The sequence below is a fragment of the Vulpes vulpes genome, unplaced genomic scaffold, assembly GCF_048418805.1.
Source record: "Vulpes vulpes isolate BD-2025 unplaced genomic scaffold, VulVul3 Bu000000635, whole genome shotgun sequence".
Classification (NCBI taxonomy): domain Eukaryota; kingdom Metazoa; phylum Chordata; class Mammalia; order Carnivora; family Canidae; genus Vulpes; species Vulpes vulpes.
The window spans coordinates 69,537-89,867 of record NW_027325670.1 but is presented as its reverse complement, the minus strand read 5'-3'; the positions used below and the strand labels follow the sequence as shown (position 1 = coordinate 89,867).

The 20,331-nt window shown below is 41.0% G+C and overlaps 1 protein-coding gene across 3 annotated transcripts in view; it reads right to left on the bottom strand.

Annotated features, from left to right (window-relative positions):
• The window catches only part of LOC112923152 (midasin-like), a 167,671-nt gene extending 155,140 nt beyond the window's left edge, over positions 1–12,531 (bottom strand). For all 3 annotated transcript variants that reach the window (XR_011998423.1, XM_072745083.1, XM_072745084.1), the window contains exons 1-2: positions 12,244–12,531; positions 2,363–2,589 (exon numbers count right to left, since the gene is read on the bottom strand). Coding sequence is in view for 2 of the 3 variants with exons in the window: in XM_072745083.1 (XP_072601184.1) it covers positions 2,363–2,589; positions 12,244–12,345 (329 nt within the window). In the remaining variant the exon portion in view is untranslated. The remainder of the gene's footprint in view (positions 1–2,362; positions 2,590–12,243) is intronic.
• Between the last annotated feature and the right edge of the window lie 7,800 nt (positions 12,532–20,331).

Here is a 20,331-nt window from a genome sequence, read left to right as displayed (position 1 = left end):
CTTAATACATTATTACTTAAATATACTACTTTTGTAAAAATAAGACATTTTTTTCTTCACAAGTATACTGTCAGACTAATTCTTCAGGGGAAAGAGGCTGGTATTCCACTAGCTCAGAGGCAGCTAATGTTGGCAGCACATGTGGGACTAGGTGGACAGTAACAAGTATGCAAGCATGGCAGCCCGGGTGGCTCAGTGGTTTAGCGCCGCCTTCAGCCCAGGGCGTGACTCTGGAGACCTGGGATCGAGTCCCACATCGGGCTCCCTGCATGGAGCCTGCTTCTCCCTCTCCCTGTGTCTCTGCCTCTCCCTCTCTCTGTGTGTCTCATAAATAAATAAATAAAATCTTAAAAAAAAAAAAAAAAAAAAAAAGTATGCAAACAGAAAAGCAGTAACCAAATGGTCAACCTGACCCAGGAGGTCTTTGAGGAAGATGGGGGAAATGAGCAGAGTGTACTGGCAATGATCCTCCATCTGTGCAGCAACGGGGAGAAGAGAACAGTGATCCAATCTAAGCACACAAAAGGGAGTTTGGTCAATACTCTCTTCCAAACTTATTTGACTACAGTAGCACCCTTTACTCTTGAGACCCATCATTTTCAAGGAGTGCTCTAAAATTCTGGTCTAAACAATGACAGATGAACCAATAAAGTAAAGCATTTTTAGCCAGAGAATAACAACATTAGTTTTTTCCCTAAAGAATATTCAAAGACTAAGGAGAAGAGAAGGTCTCTTTCCTGTAGTATGATAAAGAGTCATAAGGTTCCAAAATGCATGTTCAAAAATGCAACATGGAATATCACCCAGTTAAACATCTAATCTTGGACAAGCCACTTGGGCAACTCATCAGTCCTCCTACCATCTAGAAATAAGACCTGTGATCCAGTTCTGGCCCTGACACTTAGGACAATTTAGTTAACCTCTCTAAAGACTTAAAATAAGAGTAATAGTGCCTGAAGATGTTTTAATATAAAGATTAAAGAACGCCTGACTGGCTCAGTCAGAAGAGCATATGACTCTTGATTTCGGGGTTGTGAGTTCAAACCCCACAGTGAATGTAGAAAGAAAAAGAATAAACAAAGAAACTTAAAAAAAAAAAAAAAAACAGGAAACAGTCCACCACTAAATGCAAATCAAAAAATAAAAAGAATAAAAAGATAACATATAGCTACATACTTAAATGCCATATAATCCTGTATAAAAATTACTAAAACACCACCATTGGGGATCCCTGGGTGGCTCAGCGGTTTGGCGCCTGCCTTTGGCCCAGGGCACGATCCTGGAGTCCCGGGATCGAGTCCCGCGTCGGGCTCCCGGCATGGAGCCTGCTTCTCCTCCCTTTGCCTGTGTCTCTGCCTTTCTCTCTGTGTCTCTCATGAATAAATAAATAAAATCTTAAAAAAAAAAAAAAAAAAAGTTCTCTTTTCTCAATTAAAAAAACTCTTAACACTCACTTTACTGCCCCTTTGACAATTCCACACAAAAGATACTTTACTATTAATTTAAAAGGCAAAGGTAGATAGTGTGGTATGAAGCAATAGACCCCAGCTATTTGGGAGGATGAGGCAGGACTGTAGTTCTGGTCTGTAGTGCACTATGCTGATCTGGTGTCCATGATAAATTTGGCATCAATATGGTGACCTCCCAGAAGTGGAGGACCACCAGGCTGTCTAGGGAGGGCTGAACCAGCCCAGCATGGAAACAGAGCTGGTCAAAAGAAAATCACATTAGAATCCAGTTCTAATACCACTTCTTACCATACTGCTTCGGATAGATTGTTATAAAGTTAGAACGGACACCAGAACTCTTCTGACTCCTGCAGCTGCTCTAGCAAGCAAAAAATAGCATACATCTGAAGTGAATGCTGGAAGAGCTTCAACTAAAACTCATTTAAATCAGGGCACTCGGGTGGCTCAGTTAGTTAAGCCTGTCCGCCTTCAGCTCAGGTCATGACCCTGCACTGGGCTTCCTGCTCGTGGGGAACCTGCTTCTCCCTCGCCCTCTGCCTGCACTCTACCTACTCTCTATCACATAAATAAATAAAATTATTTTAAAAAATAATAAAATAAAACTCATTTAAATCACCTTATATGGATGTCTCACCAAATGATACAATCCTTGAAGATAGGGAACCTATCTTGGCCATTTTGCCAGACCTGTCTTGATGGCCAAGATTTAAAAGAACCTAGTAAATGGTCACTAAACTAAGCTAGATAAAGGGATTCCACTGTGATCATTTTTATAAAATAGTACCATCTATATTTCTTCTTTCTTATATTTCCCTTCTCCTCAACTCACTCCTTCTTTACATCCCAAGTTCTACTATCTCAAGGAGAAATGTGAAGAAAAAACGGTTACTCACGGAAGGATGTCAGGATGGTTACAGATGAGTTTGCTCATTGACACACAGAGCCTTTCGTGTAAATCATGGTTGACTTGGCCTCCAGCTTTAATGGCCTCAGCATTCCTTTCCAGCAAATCCAAAAGAAGAGGGCGTAGCTGGCGACCAACCAGCACAGTACAGTCTTTATCCAGAAGTAATTGTGCTAAGGTATTCAGGATACACTGGCGATCTTGAGGTGTCCACACCTGAGAGAAAGGCAAAACAAAGTCTATGTGAATGCTACTCATTTGCACTGCTACAGAAGAGCAAAAAGTCCTAGCTTGGAATTAAAACATCCAATTTCCAGATTTCATAAATGAGTTTACCTTATAAAACACAGTGAAGGTTTTTGTAATAGACGATTACAGTGAATTTAATGTAAAAGGCTGTTACAAAGAAGTTTCAGTCCACTGGGGTTTTAGCAAAAGGACTGATACCTGAATTCCATGTAAAATGCTACACAGCTTCCCTGAAAAATAATCTGTTTCATGGTCTCAGAACTTCCCAGAAATTCCAATGTTTCCCCCAGCTCCTTTGCTCTTGAAGGAAAACAGAAATTGCATGGGTTTGGGCACCAACCTTGCAGTTATTATGTAAAACTGTCAACTGTCAACTGTCAAAACTGTCAACTCTCTTGAGGTAAGGATAGAGAATTGATTAGAAATCAATTCCTCAAAATGAATGAGGACAGCCTTATGAAGGCTTCAGCCTCGAAGAAATAAAACAGATCCAAAGGAGACAGCCATACTTTGATATGAAAGATGAAATAGACCACAAAATTCTAGTGCCTGGATTCAGAATGTCCATAAGACTAACAAAGAAAACTGAAAAAGTGTGTGAAAAGTCTCATGTTGCTAGTGTGCATGGAGGCCTATACAACCCTTGTGGCCAACAATGAGATTGTGGGTTTAAACTGTTTAAGGGTCATAACCTCTGACCCAGCAAATCCAATGCTATGAATTTATCCCAAGGAGTTTCATACTAAGGAGTTTCATTTTTACATCAGATGTAAAAATTTAACAGTTTTCCAAAATTATCTCTCAGAAAAAGGTCACCTTACACTTAAGCTCTTAAAAGAACTTCCAAAATATACAGCATTGACTTATAAAACTAATTCTGAACAAAGCACTGATTGGAGGAAGATGTTACATTGAAACAATTTCCATCAATATTAGTCCTGCAAGGACATTTAACAGATTTGGTCATGATTCACAGGAGCATGATATGACATTTTCGATTGCTGAATGTCCCTATAAACAAGTCCACAAAAAATATCACTTAAAAAGTATACAGTAGGGATGCCTGGGTGACTCAGTCAGTTAAGCATCTAACTCTTGATTTCGGCTCAGGTTATGATTTCAGGGTTGTGATCGAGCCTTGCCTCTGGCTCCATAATGGGCGCACAGCCTGCTTAAGATGCTCTGTCATGGGACGCCTGGGTGGCTCAGCAGTTGAGTGTCTGCCTTCGGCTCAGGGTGTGATCCTCAGTCAAGGGATCCAGTCCCACATCGGGATCCCTGCAAGTAGTCTGCTTCTCCCTCTGCCTGTGTCTCTGCCTCTCTGTGTCTCTCATGAATAAATAAAATCTTAAAAAAAAAAAAAAGATTCTGTCTTCCTCTGCCCCTCCTCCCACCTCAAAAATATAAATAAATAAATAAATAAATAAATAAATAAATAAATAAATAAATAAATAAATAGTATTCACTAACTAGTTACAAAGTGAAGAAAAAGAAACTTCCTCTACAAAATGAATGAAAGAAACCGTAACTCTCCAGGACATGTTCTACAAATGGATACTTGCAGGTTGGGGAAAAAACCTCCAGAGAGAGTATCATTTCATGAGCTTTATCTTCAAAAGGTAATATGGAAGTGCCTGGGTGGCTCAGTGACTGGGTGACTGCTGATTTTGGCTCAGGTCATGATTTCAGGGTCTCAGGATCGAGCTCTGCATCAGGCTCCACACTCAGCAGAGTCTAGCTGAGATTCTCTGTTTTTCTTCTCCCTATGCCCCTCCTTCCTGCTCATTCATGAGCGTGCTCTCTCTAAAATAAATAAACAAAATCTTAAAAAAAAAAAAAAAAAGTAACCTGGAAAACTGTGTTAGAAGAAATAGATAGCCTTTTTTAAAAAGTAAACTCTAAGCCCAACATAGGGCTTAAACTCCTGACCCCAAGATCTAGAGTCCCATCCTCTGGGGCACCTGGGTGGCTTAGTCAGTTAAGTGTCTCTTCGGCTCCAGTCATGATCTCAGGGTCCTGGGATGGAGCCCCGTGTAACACTCCCTGGTCAGCAGGGAGTCTGCTTCTCCCTCTCCCTTTATGCTCGTCCTCTCAAATAAATAAAATATTTAAAGATAAAAATAATTTAAAAAAACAATAGAAAGAGTCAGTAGTGCTCTACCAACTGAGCCAGCTAGGTGCCCTCAAACATTTAGCTTTTCAAAAACCAACTTCAATCCATCAATCTTTTTTGACATATACTCTACATATAATAAAATGCACCCATTTATAGTTTGATAAGTTTTGACATATATACAGACCCATGCAATCACCACCCAATAAAAGTATCAAACCCAAAGTTCCCTTATGCTTCTTGGCAGTCAATCTTCTCACCAATAATATGATTTTACGACCACAGATTAGATATGCCTAGTCTAGAACTTTATGTAAATTTAATCAGGGCATGCCTGGGTGGCTCAGCGGTTGAGCGTCTTTGCCTTGGCTCAGGATGTGATCCCAGAGTTCTGGATGAAGTTCCACATCGGGCTCCCCACAGGGAGCCTGCTTCTCCTCCCTCTATGTCTCTGCCTCTCTCTGTGCCTCTCATGAATAAATAAATAATCTAAAATAAATGAATGAATTTAATCATGCAGTATGTGCTCTTTTCTGTCCAAGTTCTGTTGTTCAGTATAATGCTTTTGACAATCATTCGTGTAAATAAATGCTTCAATAGTTTATTCCATTTTGTTACTACTTTTTCACTGTCTGAATAAACCACAACTTTTTTATCTATTTGCATGTTGATAGATAGCTTCACTGCTTCACTGTTTCCAACTATCATCCAAAAAGCTACTATGGGAGCACCTACTTCAGTGACTTAGTGGGTTAAGTGTCTGACTTGATTTTGGCTCAGGTCATGGTCTCACAATTTTAAGATCAAGCCAGGCATTGGCTCCCTTCTGGGTGTGGAGTCTGCCTAAGTTTCTCCTTCCCTCTGCTCCTCTCCCTCCTCTAACCAAACCCCTTAAAAAAAAAAAAAAAAAAAAAAAAAAAAAAAAAAGCTACTATGAACATTTAGGTACATATATTCAATGCTTTCTTTTTTTGTACCAGTTGTAATATATCTTACATTACCTAAGAGTGAGATTGCTAGGTCATATACCTATATGCTTAATTTGAATGTAAATTTTAATTTAACTTAAAAAAATTTTTAAAGATTTTATTTATTTGAGAGAGAGCGTGTGCACAAACACAAAGCTGGAGAAGAGGCGGGGTGGGGGGGCGAGGAGCAGAGAGTAGAGGGAAAGCAGATTTTTTTTTTTAAGATTTATTCATTCATAGAGACACAGAGAGAGAATGAGAGACAGAGACACAGGCAGGAGAAGCAGGCTCCATGCAGAGAACCCGACGCGGGACTCGATCCAGAGTCTCCAGGATCATGCCCTGGGCTGCAGGCGGCGCTAAACCGCTGCGCCACCGGGGCTGCCCGGAAAGCAGATTTCTTGTTGAGGGCAGCGCGGGTGGCTCAGCAGTTTAGCGCTGCCTTCGGCCCAGGGCCTGATCCTGGAGACCCGGGATCGAGTCCTGATTCCGGCTCCCTGCATGGAGCCTGCTTCTCCCTCTGCCTCTGCCTCTCTCTGTGTCTCTCATGAATAAATAAAATCTTTAAAAAAAAGAAAAATTTCTTGTTGAGCACAGAGCCGGATGGGGCTCGATCCCAGGACCCTGAGATCATGATCTGAGCTGAACTCAAGACACTTTTTTTTTTTTTTAAGATTTTATTTATTTACTCATGAGAGGTCTCAGAGTCCTGGAATCAAGCTCCCTGTGGAGTTGCCTGGTCAGTGGGGAGTCTGCTTCTCTCTCTCCCCCTCCCTCCTGTCTGTGCTCTCCTCTTACTGTCTCTCTCTCTCTCTCAAGTAAATAAAATCTTAAAAAAAAAAAAAAAAGTCACATGATCTATCAACTAAGCCAGCCAGGCACCCCTCAACATTTAACTTTAAAACAAGTTGGGAGGCAGCCCCTGTGGTGCAGCAGTTTAGCACCGCCTGCAGCCTGGGGTGTGATCCTGGAGACCCGGGATCAAGTCCCACGTCAGGTTCCCTGCATGGAGCCTGCTTCTCCCTCTGCCTGTGTCTCTGCCTCTGTGTGTGTGTGTGTGTGTCTATGAGTAAATAAATAAAATCTTTTAAAAAAATAAAAATAAAAAAATAAAATAAAACAAGTTGGGGATCCCTGGGTGGCTCAGTGGTTTGGTGCCTGTGTCTCTCATGAATAAATAAAATCTATTTTTTTAATAAATAAAATCTTTAAAAAAAAAAAAAAAAAAACTTTAAAACAAGTATTTGTACCAGTGTACACCCACCAGCAATGCCTGAGACCTCTAGCCGCCAGGTAACTTCACCAACATATGGTATTGTCAGTTATAATTTTAGTCATTCTAGTGGAGTGAGAGTGGTAGCTGGTGCTTTTATCTGCATTTCCTTGATGCCAAAGATGTTGAGAATTTTTTCAAGTGTTTAGTAGCCATACGTTTATCAACTGTTGTGATGTTTGTTCAATCTTTTATCCATTTTCTTAAAGATTTTATTTATTTATTCATGAGAGAGAGAGAGAGAGAGGCAGAGACACAGGAGAGGGAGAAGCAGGCTCCATGTAGGGAGCCTGACGTGGGACTCAATCCCAGGTCTCCAGGATCAGGCCTTGGGCTGATGGTGGTGCTAAACCGCTGAGCCACCCGGGCTGCCCTCTTTTATCCATTTTTAAATTTGGCTGTTCACATATATTCAATGCTTTGAAAATGTTACGAATTTCCTTCCAATTACTCCTCTAGCTGCATTCCACAATTTGTTTAAATTATCATTCAATTCAAAATGCTTTCACAGGGGCACCTGGGTGGCTCAGCAGGTTAAGCAAGCATCTGCCTTCGGCTCAAATCATGATCTCAAGAGTCCTGAGATCCAGTCTCATGTACTTCTGGCTTCCTGCTTGGCAGAGGAAGTCTGCTTCTCCCTCTTCTTCTGCCCCTTCCCACAGCTCATGCATGCATGCACATGCACATGTACTCTCTCTCAAGTAAATAAAATCTTCAAAAAAATACTTTCTGATTCTACCAGTGATTTTCCTTCAACCATCTTTAATTTTGTTTTTTGTTTTTAATTCCTAACATTCAGGGTTTTTTTTCCCTAATTTAATTCCATTGGGGGGCAGCCCGGGTGGCTCAGCAGTTTAGCGTCGCCTTCAGCCCAGGGCATGATCCTGGAGACCTGGGATCGGGTCCCGTCAGGCTTCCTGCATGGGGCCTGCTTCTCCCTGTCTGTGTCTCTGCCTCTCTCTGTGTCTCTCATGAATAAGTACATAAAATCTTAAAAAAAAAAAAAAAAAAAAAAAAATCCATTGGGATCACTGAATATCTCACGTATGACTTTAATTCTCCTAAATTTATTAAGACTTATTTAATGGCTCAGAGTATGCTCTATCTTGGTGAATGTTCCAGATGAGCAGAACATGTATTCCACAGTTACTGGGCACAGCATTCTATAAATGTCAATTAGATAAGGTTTACTGACAGTGGGTCTTCCACATGCTTAGTGATTTTCTGTATTTCTTCAATTACTCAGGACAGGATATTAAGTCCCCGATTATAATTGTGAATTTGTCTATTTTTCCTCCTCTGTCACTTTTTGACTCATGTATTTTGATCTTCTGTTATTAGGTGTACAAATATTTAAAATTTATTCCTTAAATTCACACTGTGAGGCTAACACATGCATTATAACATATTTGGCAACACTCCTGGCCTCTAAATACTACATGCTAGAAGCAACCCCACCAGCAGTTGTGACAACCAAAAATGTCTCCAGATTTGCCCTTGGGGGCAAAATTACCCCAGTTGAGAATCACTAGGCTGGATTTAAAAATATCTGAAACAAAAAATGGAAATAAAGCTGACAGAAAAAAAAAAAAAAATTCTTTTAAAAGCTTTTGTTTTGGGGGCACCCGGCTGGCTCAGCTAGAAGAGTATGAGACTCCTGATCATGAGTTTGAGCCCCACACAGGATATAAGGACTCAATAAACTTTCTTTTAAGAAACTTTTAAATTTAAAATTAAAAAAAAAAAAACCCTCACATACCATTTTAGAAAGCTGGATATTTATTCTAGAGACAATAGGGAGCTTTTATACAAAATACTTAGAGTCAGATGACTTATTAATTATAAGTATATTAAACAATCAGAATAGGTAGATAGATAAAAACAGTAAGTTAGTGGTTGCCTGGGGGGATGTGAGAAAGCACAGTGATGGGGGTAGGGCGGTGATAGCTAAAAGGTATGGGTGCTTCTTTTTGAAATAATGAAAGTGTCAGGGCTTCTGGCTTGCACAGTTGAAAGAGCATGCAACTTTTGTTCTCAGGGTCATGAGTTTGAGCCTCACATTGGGTATAGAGATTACTTAAAGAAAAAAATTTTTTTTAATTTTTTAAAAGGATGAAAATGGGGACGCCTAGGTGGCTCAGCTGTTGAGCGTCTGCCTTTGGCCCAGGGCGTGATCACAGGTCCGGGGACTTGATCTCCCACATAGGGCTCCCCGTGTGGAGCCTGCTTCTCCCTCTGTCTCTACCTCTTTGTGTGTCTCTCATGGATAAATAAAATCTTAAAAAAAAAAAAGGGACACCTGGGTGGCTTAGCAGCTGAGAATCTGCCTTCAGCTCAGGACGTGATCCTGGAATCTGGAGATTGAATCCCACATCGGGCTTCCTGCGTGGAACCTGCTTCTCCCTCTGCCTGTCTCTCTCTATCTCTGTGTGTGTGTCTCTCATGAATAAATACAATATTTTTTAAAATAAAATTTAAAAAAAAAATCTTAAAGAAAAGAAAAAGGATGAAAATAAACCTGAGCCAAAGCCAAGAGTGGGACACTTAACAGACTGAGCCACCCAGACAGACACCCCATGATTTTTAATAGTACATTTTTCTTAAAAGCCCTTGGAACGTCCTGTGAGGAGAATGATAAAAGTGTCTTTTGTTGTATTAAGGAGGTGAATTTTATGAGGTTTTCAAAGTTAAGTTCTAGGCCCAACGTGGCCCACCATCCCAAGATCAAGAGTTGCATGCTCTACCAACTTATGCCAGCCAGGTGCCCCACAAGTGAATTCTGGAAAGTACCCAAGGGCTGGTTGTCTAGAGAACCAACCAAATCATTAGTGTTGGACTTTCAGTCATACACCCATCTCCACCTCAGGCCAGGGCTGGATATAGTTCCAACACCAATGGCTAAAGATTTCATCAGTCATACCTAAGTAACAAAGCCACCTCAAAAACCCAAAAGGACTTGGTCGGGATGGCTTCCAAGTTGGTGAAGACATGGATATGTGGAGAAAGTGCCACCTCTGGAGAGGGCATGGAAGCTCTGCACTCCTTCTCACATACCCTGTCCTATGCATCTCTTCCACCTAGCAGTTGCTGAATCTGCTTCTCTCTCTGTCTCTTATGAATAAATAAATGAAATCTTTTTTTAAAAAATTCTTATTTCAGATCCCAATAGCAATGAGAATCCTCTTTCAAAGGTTATTGCTTTCCAATAGAAATGGTTTTGTTTCCAAAAATAGGAGAAATACAGACTGGCAACACAATCAACTCTTCTGAGTGAAAAATCTTAAAATTATTACTGAAAATGGCTCAAGGAACAAACCTGAGAAGACATCTCAGGACAGAATTTAACAATGTGAAGCAAAGAAAAGGGAAAAGCAAAGGTGTTCAAATCTCCTTAATTCAAATGAACTTTTTTTTTTTTTTAAGATTTTATTTATTTATTCATGAGAGACACAGACGAGAGAGAGAGAGAGGCAGAGACAGGCAGAGGGAGAAGAGGCTCCAGGCAGGGAGCCCGACGCAGGACTCGATCCCGGGTCTCCAGGATCACGCCCTGGGCTGCAGGTGGTGCTAAACCGCTGAGCCACCAGGGCTGCCCCCTCAACTGAACTTTCTAGTAGCTTTCGGATCCAATACTATTTCAAATACAATCTCAGATGGGATCCCTGGGTGGTGCAGCGATTTAGCGCCTGCCTTTGGCCCAGGGCGCGATCCTGGAGACCCCGGATCGAATCCCACGTCGGGCTCCCGGTGCATGGAGCCTGCTTCTCCCTCTGCCTGTGTCTCTGCCTCTGTCTCTCTCTCTCTGTGACTATCATAAATAAATAAAAAAAATTACAAATACAATCTCAGAATCCACATGAGTGGTTCTCACACTTACGTGTATCAGATTCTCCAAAACTTTATCTCCTAAAGACTACAAACCCTTTCCCCACCCTCCTCCCAATACATAAACACCAATTTTACATTTTACAACAGCAGTGAGGAAACATCATCAATCTCCTGTTGCTGGTTCATGATCCCCGGAATCAGAACCTGTGCTTTGAATTCTAAAGCCCACTTACAGGAAAACACCTCTAGCGACAATACATAACATAGTAACATAACATAATTCAGGAGCCTGTGACGAAAAGCTCAGCTCACGCGAACGGATTCTCTCTTCCTTAGTCCAACCCATCAAAACTCGGTTCTCTTTCTACAGCTCACCATTTGATTAGGGATTCCCCTTCACTGGGTCTCAGGAGCCAGAAATTCCAGGCTATCTTGACTCCTCCGTCCCTTAACTTTACACTTTCCATTTGTTGTCACCAAACAGAAACGCCTCTCGTGTCAATTCTCTGCTGCTCCAGACCCAAAATACTCCCGTTACTTCCTAAGCAATGCCATGTGTATGTGTACAACGCATTAATGACTTAAGTTAGATACTGGAGTTAGAAGGAAAAAAAAAAAAACCCACATTTTCTACTCTCAAGAAGCTCCGAGATATTGGGGGTGGGGAACCTTAAAAAAAGGAAATTAAAATGCAACGTGAAAAAAAAATGCATGATAAAGGTCCTCCACTCAGACAGCAGGGAGTCCAGAGAAGGCTCTTAAAAGGCCAAACACCCACTTCCTAGAAGACTCTAATTCACCTCCTAACGCATATGGTCAATGTCGTCACAGTTCGTACTCGCTGTCTTGCTTCGTCCTTCGGCTGTTTTCTGTGTTGACCGACTGTCTCCAAAAACAGACGCTGTAGTTAGTCCGCTGCGGGCAGAGACCGTCACGGATGTCTCCGTGTCCTCACAGAAGCGCACGGCTGCCTCCCGTGAAGCAGGAACGCAGTCAATACGTGTCTGCGGGCCCGAACTACGGGATGGGACGCGGAGGGGGAACAACAAGAAGCCACCCCGACTGACGGGGGTGGCTCCGACTCGGCACACTTAAGGGACACACGTGTCGAACGGGCTGAGATCCAACCCCAATCGCAGGGAAAACCACCCACGTCTCCTTCGGGAGGCCGTGTCTGCCACAGAGCGCTCGGCGGCTGCAGGGAGCGGAAGGGTCTCTCGGGTGAGCACAAAAGGCTTCTTCCAATGTCCTCAGACGCGCGCGGACGTCCCCGCCCCTGGCCAGCCCTGGGGAGGGGGCCTGGAGGGCACAACGCCGAACCTCCGTACCGCGAGCGTAGTGCGTCTCGCTCAGGGCCGCGGGGCGCGCGCCACGGGGGCGACAGGGTCCCGGCCCGGCGATTTCCCTCCCGCTCCCCCTCCCCCTCCCCCTGCTTTTACCTGTTTGGCCAAGAACCTGCCCAGTTCGCTACGGCTCTTCTCGTTCTTGGCAGCGAGTAAGCGCAGCGGGGCAGCCGCCACCTCCAGGAAAAGGTGCTCCATGTCCGCAGGCCCTGCTGCCCCCGGCGGCCCCCAGCGCTCCCTACGTAGCGCTCGGAGCACCCCCCGAGCCGCGGAGGTCGCGCGCGGCAAGCGCCAGCAACTACGCCCCCGGGGAGAGCCGAAGCGGCAGCCCCGCAGACGCCGGGAGAGCCGCAGCACACGTGGGGGGAGCACGCGGCGCCCTGCGTCATCAGCCCGCGACCGCGACCGCGACCGCAAAGGCAGGGCAGCCCCAGCCCCAGCCCCGCCCCCTCGGCGGCGGAAACGGCGAGAGTCACCCCCGCGCCACTTCCGGGAGGGAAACTGGGGCCGACAGCTCTTGCGGTCCGGGTCCCGAGGGTACCGTGATGGGAGGTCTCAGAGACCACGTGCGGCGGGACCGCGCGATCGGAGGTTCCGCTGGGCCCGAAGCGGGGGAGCCCTCGGCCCACCGTGTCTCCCTCCGATGGAAGTTTCTCGCACACGAGCACACCCCTTGCGACATTCTTAATATATATATATATATAATATTGGAATATTTGTATATGATATGTATATTGGAAATAAGTGTTCAGTTAGGGAATATTTAATGAAACTGGTGTATACATCATAGAATACCCAGAGGCCGTTGAAGAGCGGAACAGAAGGGCGCAGGAAAGCTCACTTATGTGAGGTTCAAGAGCAAGCCGAGATAATGACAGAGTCGAGCTAACGGTTGCCTTCGGGAGTGTTGACAGCCCAGGGTCCTGAGGGAACACGGTGCGGGGATGGAGGCTTCACGGTCTTCCTCTCGCTGGACTGTATTTTCTCTCCACACGCAATTCCCAGCCATCCTTATGCACTTGACTATCCATTCATTCATTCAAACTAAACTTAAATCACCAACAGTTATGAAATTAGAAAGTACTGGAGCCATGATAGTAGGAATTTCGTTATCGAATAGAGATTTTTGGAAAATGCATAAAGTAAGTTTCATTAAACTATTAACATTTTCTTGAATATTCCAAAAATTTGAACAAAATGGGTGGGTTTATTTCACTTACATAAAATAGTCCAATAGCTATAAACATCAGAACTCCTGAAATGGATTTTACACAATCAATTCAACTTTGGTGGTTAAGAACGAAATTTATTACTATTGTTAAGTCATGCTTTTAACTGACTAAATAATGTCATTTTTAAAATCGTAACCACTGCACAAAGAGTAGCTTCCGTATTCGAGCATCATGGAAGGTCCTTCCTGTAGTATACAAAAGAAGGATACGTCAAAGAGACACAGAAGCACTTTCCATAATATAACTCAAATAGTGGCTAATGTCTTTGAATTTTAATTAGGATCACCTGGAGTCTCCTATCTAATTTTGTGAGAATCCCAACCAGTCCAAGCTTTATGCAAACCCTGGGGCCTACTGTTCTTCCAGTCATCATTGGCTCTGAGCTCCTGCTTCTGTAGGAAAGGCCTCTCTCTTCTCTCAACTACAACAATTGACCCAGGAGAAGACCAAGATGAGAAAGACACTTGCTTTCTTTGATTTTACCCAGACTCCTTAATATCAGATATTGGCCTGTGCTGGGGCACGCCTACATACCTGTGGTTTCAGATTTTAAAGCACAGCAATACAAGCTACCTGATTATCAAGGGTTCTAGACTCATTTGTTTCTTCTGAATTGCTTTATAAAGAGTTTAATGAAAAAAAAAAATGACAGAAAAAATGATTATATATTCTTCTAAAAGTTGAAATCTAACATAAGTATAATCAGGAGCTTCAAAACACCTCTCACACTCTCTTCATCGTATTTATATAACATCACATGTAATAATCTGACCATAAGTAAAACTCTAAAAGTTTATTTGTTCCTGTTGTTCCTCAGCCAAGTATCCTCTTCTTCTCTAAAAAGTTCATAAAGAACCATAGAAACCCTCAGATTTACCTTTGGGTTTCATGAATTCATTCAAAGTTTGAGATTGCATATATGGTTAAGGGTCAAAGAACTGGTTGATATAAACTAATTAATCAGGTTTCTATAAACTAATTAAGGAGCACAGATTTCCATGGGATCATAATAAATTTATTAACTAACATGTCTGTATAATTTGTGTTATAATTTGCATACATTCCATCATGACTCTGAGCTGTAACTCTCTTCATTTTCCTAGATGATCAAACTTAGTTTTGAAAAGATGTTGCATATCTTAACCAAGGATTTTCAGTAAGAAAATGCTGGAGGAATTTAAATCAAATGCACCGATGCCAAACACATCACTTTTCCCACCATATTAAATATTGGCCCAAATCCCATACCCACTGATGAATAAATCCTTAAAACAAAATGACACCCTTTACCTTCAGGAGTCACTACTAGTTTACCCTGTTCCATTGCAAAAGTACTGAAAATTTAATTTGTCCTTACACCTGGAAGAAATATTTTCAGCCCAGTAATGCCTATTGCCTCTTCAAAGGCAAATTATCAAAGGTTCATCAAATATCTTAGCTCAAGTCTTTAACTGGACTCATGAAGGCATTAGTTTCTAATGCTATATAATAATAGTTTGTTGACAGACACCAAATATTCAGAAATTATTAACAATCTCAGATAACTAAAAAAAGACTCTTAGCAGGTATAAACATCTGCATATATTTAAACATTCCAATATTAAAAATAATTTGTAACATTTATCTTTAGTGATGGAATATTAATAATAGATTTTTTTTTTTTTGCTAACAAGTTGAACGACAAACTTCAAAGATCTTTAACATTTGGAGGAGACCTGAGTTCATTTAGTCAAACTTTTTATCCAATGTGAGTCCCTAACAGATATTCATTTACATTCTCCTTAATTCTAATAACTAAAGATTCCTCTTTCTTTCTTTGAATTTTTGGGCAGCTCTGATTTTTACTTTTGTTTTATTGTTGTCAGGCAATGTTGACAGTACATAGCCTTTCCAACTTTTTCATACCCTAGTATCCTAGGATTGTCATATCTTAGTTTCATGTACCAGTCAGAAAAATAATAATATATTTTGGGCATCTATGGAAAGGCAATGAATGAAGCTGGCAGCAAAAGGCCCACCCAACCCCATCCAAGGTTGCAGCCATCAGATACCACTCCATTTACAGGCAGCGCTGGTATATTTCTGTGCTGCCACCCACTGGTCAAAAAGTCTGCGACTGATCATTGTTACTGAATTTCCTGAAGAGACAGAAAAAAGTACTTACTCGTACTTTTTGGTACTTTTCAAAATCTGTCATTTGTCAGCGTCAATTAAGAGCAATTCTTGCACGTTTAAAAATTTCCACATTTTGAATCTATCCTCAAGGTAGATTTGCAATAAAACTGGTCATTAACCTTAGCGATATAAACCTTAAGTCTGACTCTTTAGGACGTTCCCAATATTTCAAGAGTTAGTTAAGGCACTGAGTTATTCCTTTTTCAGTTTAAAGTTGCTTAATTTTGAAACGAAGAATCATGTCTGATACAAAACTGAAACTTGCCACCCCCAAATTTTGATCCTTTATCCTAATTCTCTTCTCAGTTGAGTAATACCTAACTAATAGAGGTTTTCTCCTTCTCCATAACAAATATTTCAAGGCAGCTCTTCCCATCCTCCTTCCCATTCTACCCTATCACAACAATCCAAAAACCAAACATCAACAGCTCCTTCACCTGACACATAACTTTTAGCTTCCAGACCCTTCACAGGCATTGGTATACTGTCCCAGAATGCTGGGGCTTACAACAACTTATGTTGAGGAGCTTATTTTGTCTATTCCATAAACACGCTGCTAAATATTTTAAAATATAGTATTTAAAATTTATTCTCTTTTTTTTAAAAGATTCTATTTATTTATTCATGAGAGACACACAGAGAGAAAGAGAGAGACAGAGACATAGGCAGAGGGAGAAGCAGGCTCCATGCAGGGAGCCTGATGTGGGACTCAATCCCGGGACTCCAGGATCACGCCCTGGGCCAAAGGCAGGCGCTAAACCTCTGAGCCACCCGGGCATCCCTAAAATTTATTCCCAATCTGCTATAGAATGGTTTGGCATGTGTTATTAGGCTCTGGCTTAGCAGTTCATTTAAAAAAGCTGCCACAGTCCATGAGGGTAACTGCAATACAAAGGACATACAAGAACAAGGATGTGAAGAAATTGGAACCCTAACAGGTGCAGGCTCTTTGAAAAACAATTTGGCGGCTCCTTAGAATGGTAAACCTAGAGTTATTATATGACCTAGCATTTCCATCCCTAGGTATTTACCCAAGTGAAATAAAAACACAAAAATAGATACAGCTAGTCATAGCAACATTATTCCCAATAACCAAAAAGCAGAAACAACATCAAAGGTCACCAATAGACGAACAGATAAATGAAATGAGACACATCCATACAATGGGATATCACCTGGAAATAAAAAGGAATGAAATAATGATGTATACTGCAACAAGGATGAACCTTGAAACATGGTAAGTGAAAGAAGTTATTCACAAAAGACACTACATTTATTTATGATTTTGTTTATGTGAAATGGCCAGAATGGAAAAATCTATAGAGACAGAAAGTAGATTAGTTGTCTTCCAGGGCTGTGAGGTTTGGGGGAAATGCAGAATGACTCTTTATGGGCACAGTATTTCTTTCTGAAGGGACAAAATATTTCAAAATTAGGTTGTGGGTATGGCTGCACATCTCTGAATATACTGAAAACCACTGAAATGGTTGAACTGTACAGCACATGAATTCTATTTCAACAAGCTGATTTTTATTTTTATTTTTTAAATAATTTTAGTTTCTTTTAAAAGATTTTATTTATTCATTCATGAGAGACATAGAGACATAGAAAGAGGGAGAGAGAGGGAGAGAGAGAGAGAGAGAGAGAGAGGCAGAGACACAGGCAGAGGGAGAAGCAGGCTCCATGCAGGGAGCCCGACATGGGACTTGATCCCGGGACTCCAGGATCCCACCCTGGGCTGAAGATGGCGCCAAACCGCTGAGCCACCGGGGCTACCCAACAGGCTGATTTTTAGAGTAACTTCAGCATGTATAGAATCACATGACTTAGAAGATTAAGATAGGAATGGTCTAAGATAGGAATGTCTCTGCCTCCCTCTCTCTCTCTCTCTCTTTCTTTCTCTTTTTCTCTCTCATGAATAAATAAATAAATCTTAAAAAAAAAAAAACTACAACAGTCATTTATCTTGGTCATCAATCTCCAAACATCAGTGGGAACCAACTGTCTTTGCTCCATATGGCATCATTTGGGGCTACTTGTCTGGGGGCCATCAATGGCTCAAATGGCAAGTTGATGCTGGTGTCAGATGGGAGTTCAGATGGTGCTATCTGCCCAGAGACTGAGCGTCTCTCCACATAACCACCTTCACTTTATGTGGCTGGTTTCTAAGAATGAGTATGGAAAAAACCAGATAAGAAGATAACACTGTCTGTCATACCCAAGCCTCAAAAGTCATATGATGTCATTTCCTCCACAGGCTCAAGCCCAAGTAAGGAAGGCAGAATTACAGAATCCACCTATTAACAGGGAAGTGTCACACTCGCATCAGAAGAAAGAAGGTCACAAGAAATTGGAAATAACACTGTGGCCACTTCTCTACAATACAACCTGCCACAGTGACTATCAGGGTAAATATGTTGCTAAAATTCACCCATTACAATTCATCATGGAGAAATGTTTACACTACGTCCACATTTCTAACAAAAACAACCTGTTCACTTCCTGCGTTGACATGAAAGTATATTTAGATACTGTTTTAGTGGAGTAGCTTTCGTTAACAGGCTGTTTTAAGACACTGTCTTCACTTTGTAAAGCTTTCTCGTAGAAAATGCTGCTAAATAAACTCTCAAATGACCTAGAGACATAATAAAGGATTTGCTACAAAAGCACTTAGAATTATCCAACAGAAATCTTTATAACATTTTTATATGAAGACTCTATTTCCTGTGACATGTTAGTAAGGCTGTAATTATTCTTTTATACACTTATGGAGAAGTAAGTTGTGTGTCCAGAAACTTCCATGTAAATATGCTCAAGATCTATCTTCTGCTAATATATAAAAAAAGCTAACTATAGCAAAAACACCACCATATAAAACACATACGGCACCCACCATTAAACAAATGTACAAATGAACAGCAACTACAGCAACTATGGATTTTACTTCAAAATCCATAATAATTTGATTTTTAACATTACAATATTAAAAGTACAAATCACCAAGTACAAATACGTGAAAAAAATCTCCCAAACACAAAGCAAATCCACTTGTAATCACCAAGTACAAATACGTGAAAAAAATCTCCCAAACACAAAGGAAATCCAAGATAAGCAAGTAATGATAAGTACATGGTTGAACTGCTGTAGACTCTGGAGAAAAGTATATTTTCAAAGGACAATTAAAAAACATTGAAAGAAATGGGGAAAATCACTGGAAGAAATATTTTTTTAAAATGATAAATTTGGGATAACTGCATATAGACAAAAGAAACTGGTATTTGTGTCTTTTTTTTATGTGTGAAGTTGCAGATTCATGTACTAACATGGAGTGTTTTGCTTTGCTTTGGGCTAAAATAAGGAACATAGTCTAGTTCAAGAGAAAAAGACATCAGCCTAGAGATTTTATTAATGAAGGATAGGTTTAAGTTAATTTTCCTCATCTTAAACTGAATATATCTCATTCCACTTGATTAAATGAGTTTCAATTCGGGCTGTTTAGAGAGGAAACTGCAATTTGGGAACCCAGGGATTCATCAAAGTAAATGGGCTAATTCTGAAATGATATGCAAGTAGCTCAAAGGGGAAGACGCAGATCCAACATGGCCATTAAAATAAAGGTCAAAGAATATGATCAATGCAACAACAGAGATGAGACCTTTGTGCCACACAACTAAAGTCTGTTATTACAATTAAGCAAATCATTCGCTTTTCAACTAAAATGGAACATAAAAACACAGTAGGTTCATTAGTGAACTCGTACCCTCAACACAAATACTCTGAATTCGTCCTCTACATCTAGCACTGCTCTGAGGGCCAGCAATGCAGCAGTAAGGAAGGGAGATGCAGCCACAAACCTATTCCATAAATGAATTAATTAGCATTTCTTAGGAAAAAAGAATTGCACTTTTTAATAATATTACTACTACTATTATTATTTTCATTATAGTAGGAGTATGCATGTAGTACTAAAATATTTCATTGACATTAAATCAAGTAACAACAGTGTGAGACAGGTTTCCAATATCAGGTTTCCACGAAATTCCAAAAAGCTCCCAGCAGGTAATTTCTTATCTTCGGTCTCCATAAAGACAGAGTCATCATATCACTGCAGTATTATTAAAGCCATGTTTCTGGAAGGCATTCCCAGGGAGGGCTAAAATGCTGATCCTGATACAAGCAGAGTTCCCAAAATAGAAAGAATTTACATTCTAAATTATTAATTTTAATAATATATTGCCTCTGACTTCTGACAGGAGGTCTATAGCAGGTAATTGGAGGTCTCTGACAAGTATTTGGAAGATGTGGTACCATTTATTAAGAGTGTCTTTATGAAGCTGATCTCTTGTCTGGGTAGAGGTGGTAGATATGAGGGTGGACCTATCCTTTCAAAACTTTGAATCAACTCAAACAGTTAAACACCCTTGGTTGACACCTTAGAGTTCTACTTCCGAAAATACAACAGACTTGCCTACAATTATGAAAGAATCTTGAACTGAATTTTATAAAATTCTTAGTTTCAATTTTGAACGTAACTTCTTCACCTAGCAGATTTTCCAGGATGTGTAAACTGCAAAATGCACCCCCCGCCCCAATACCTAAATCTATCAACATGGTGAATTGGCAACCAGATGCTGAGGATTACCTGTGCAAAGTGACTTTTGTTTGTTTACTTTGGTCTTGTTAATATTGAGTCCTTCTGTCTTCTAGTAATTAGGCAAGTGGTCCAGCTACTTCTGGAGACCCTGAGCAGAATGGAAAGTCAGAGCTCGTCATTAGT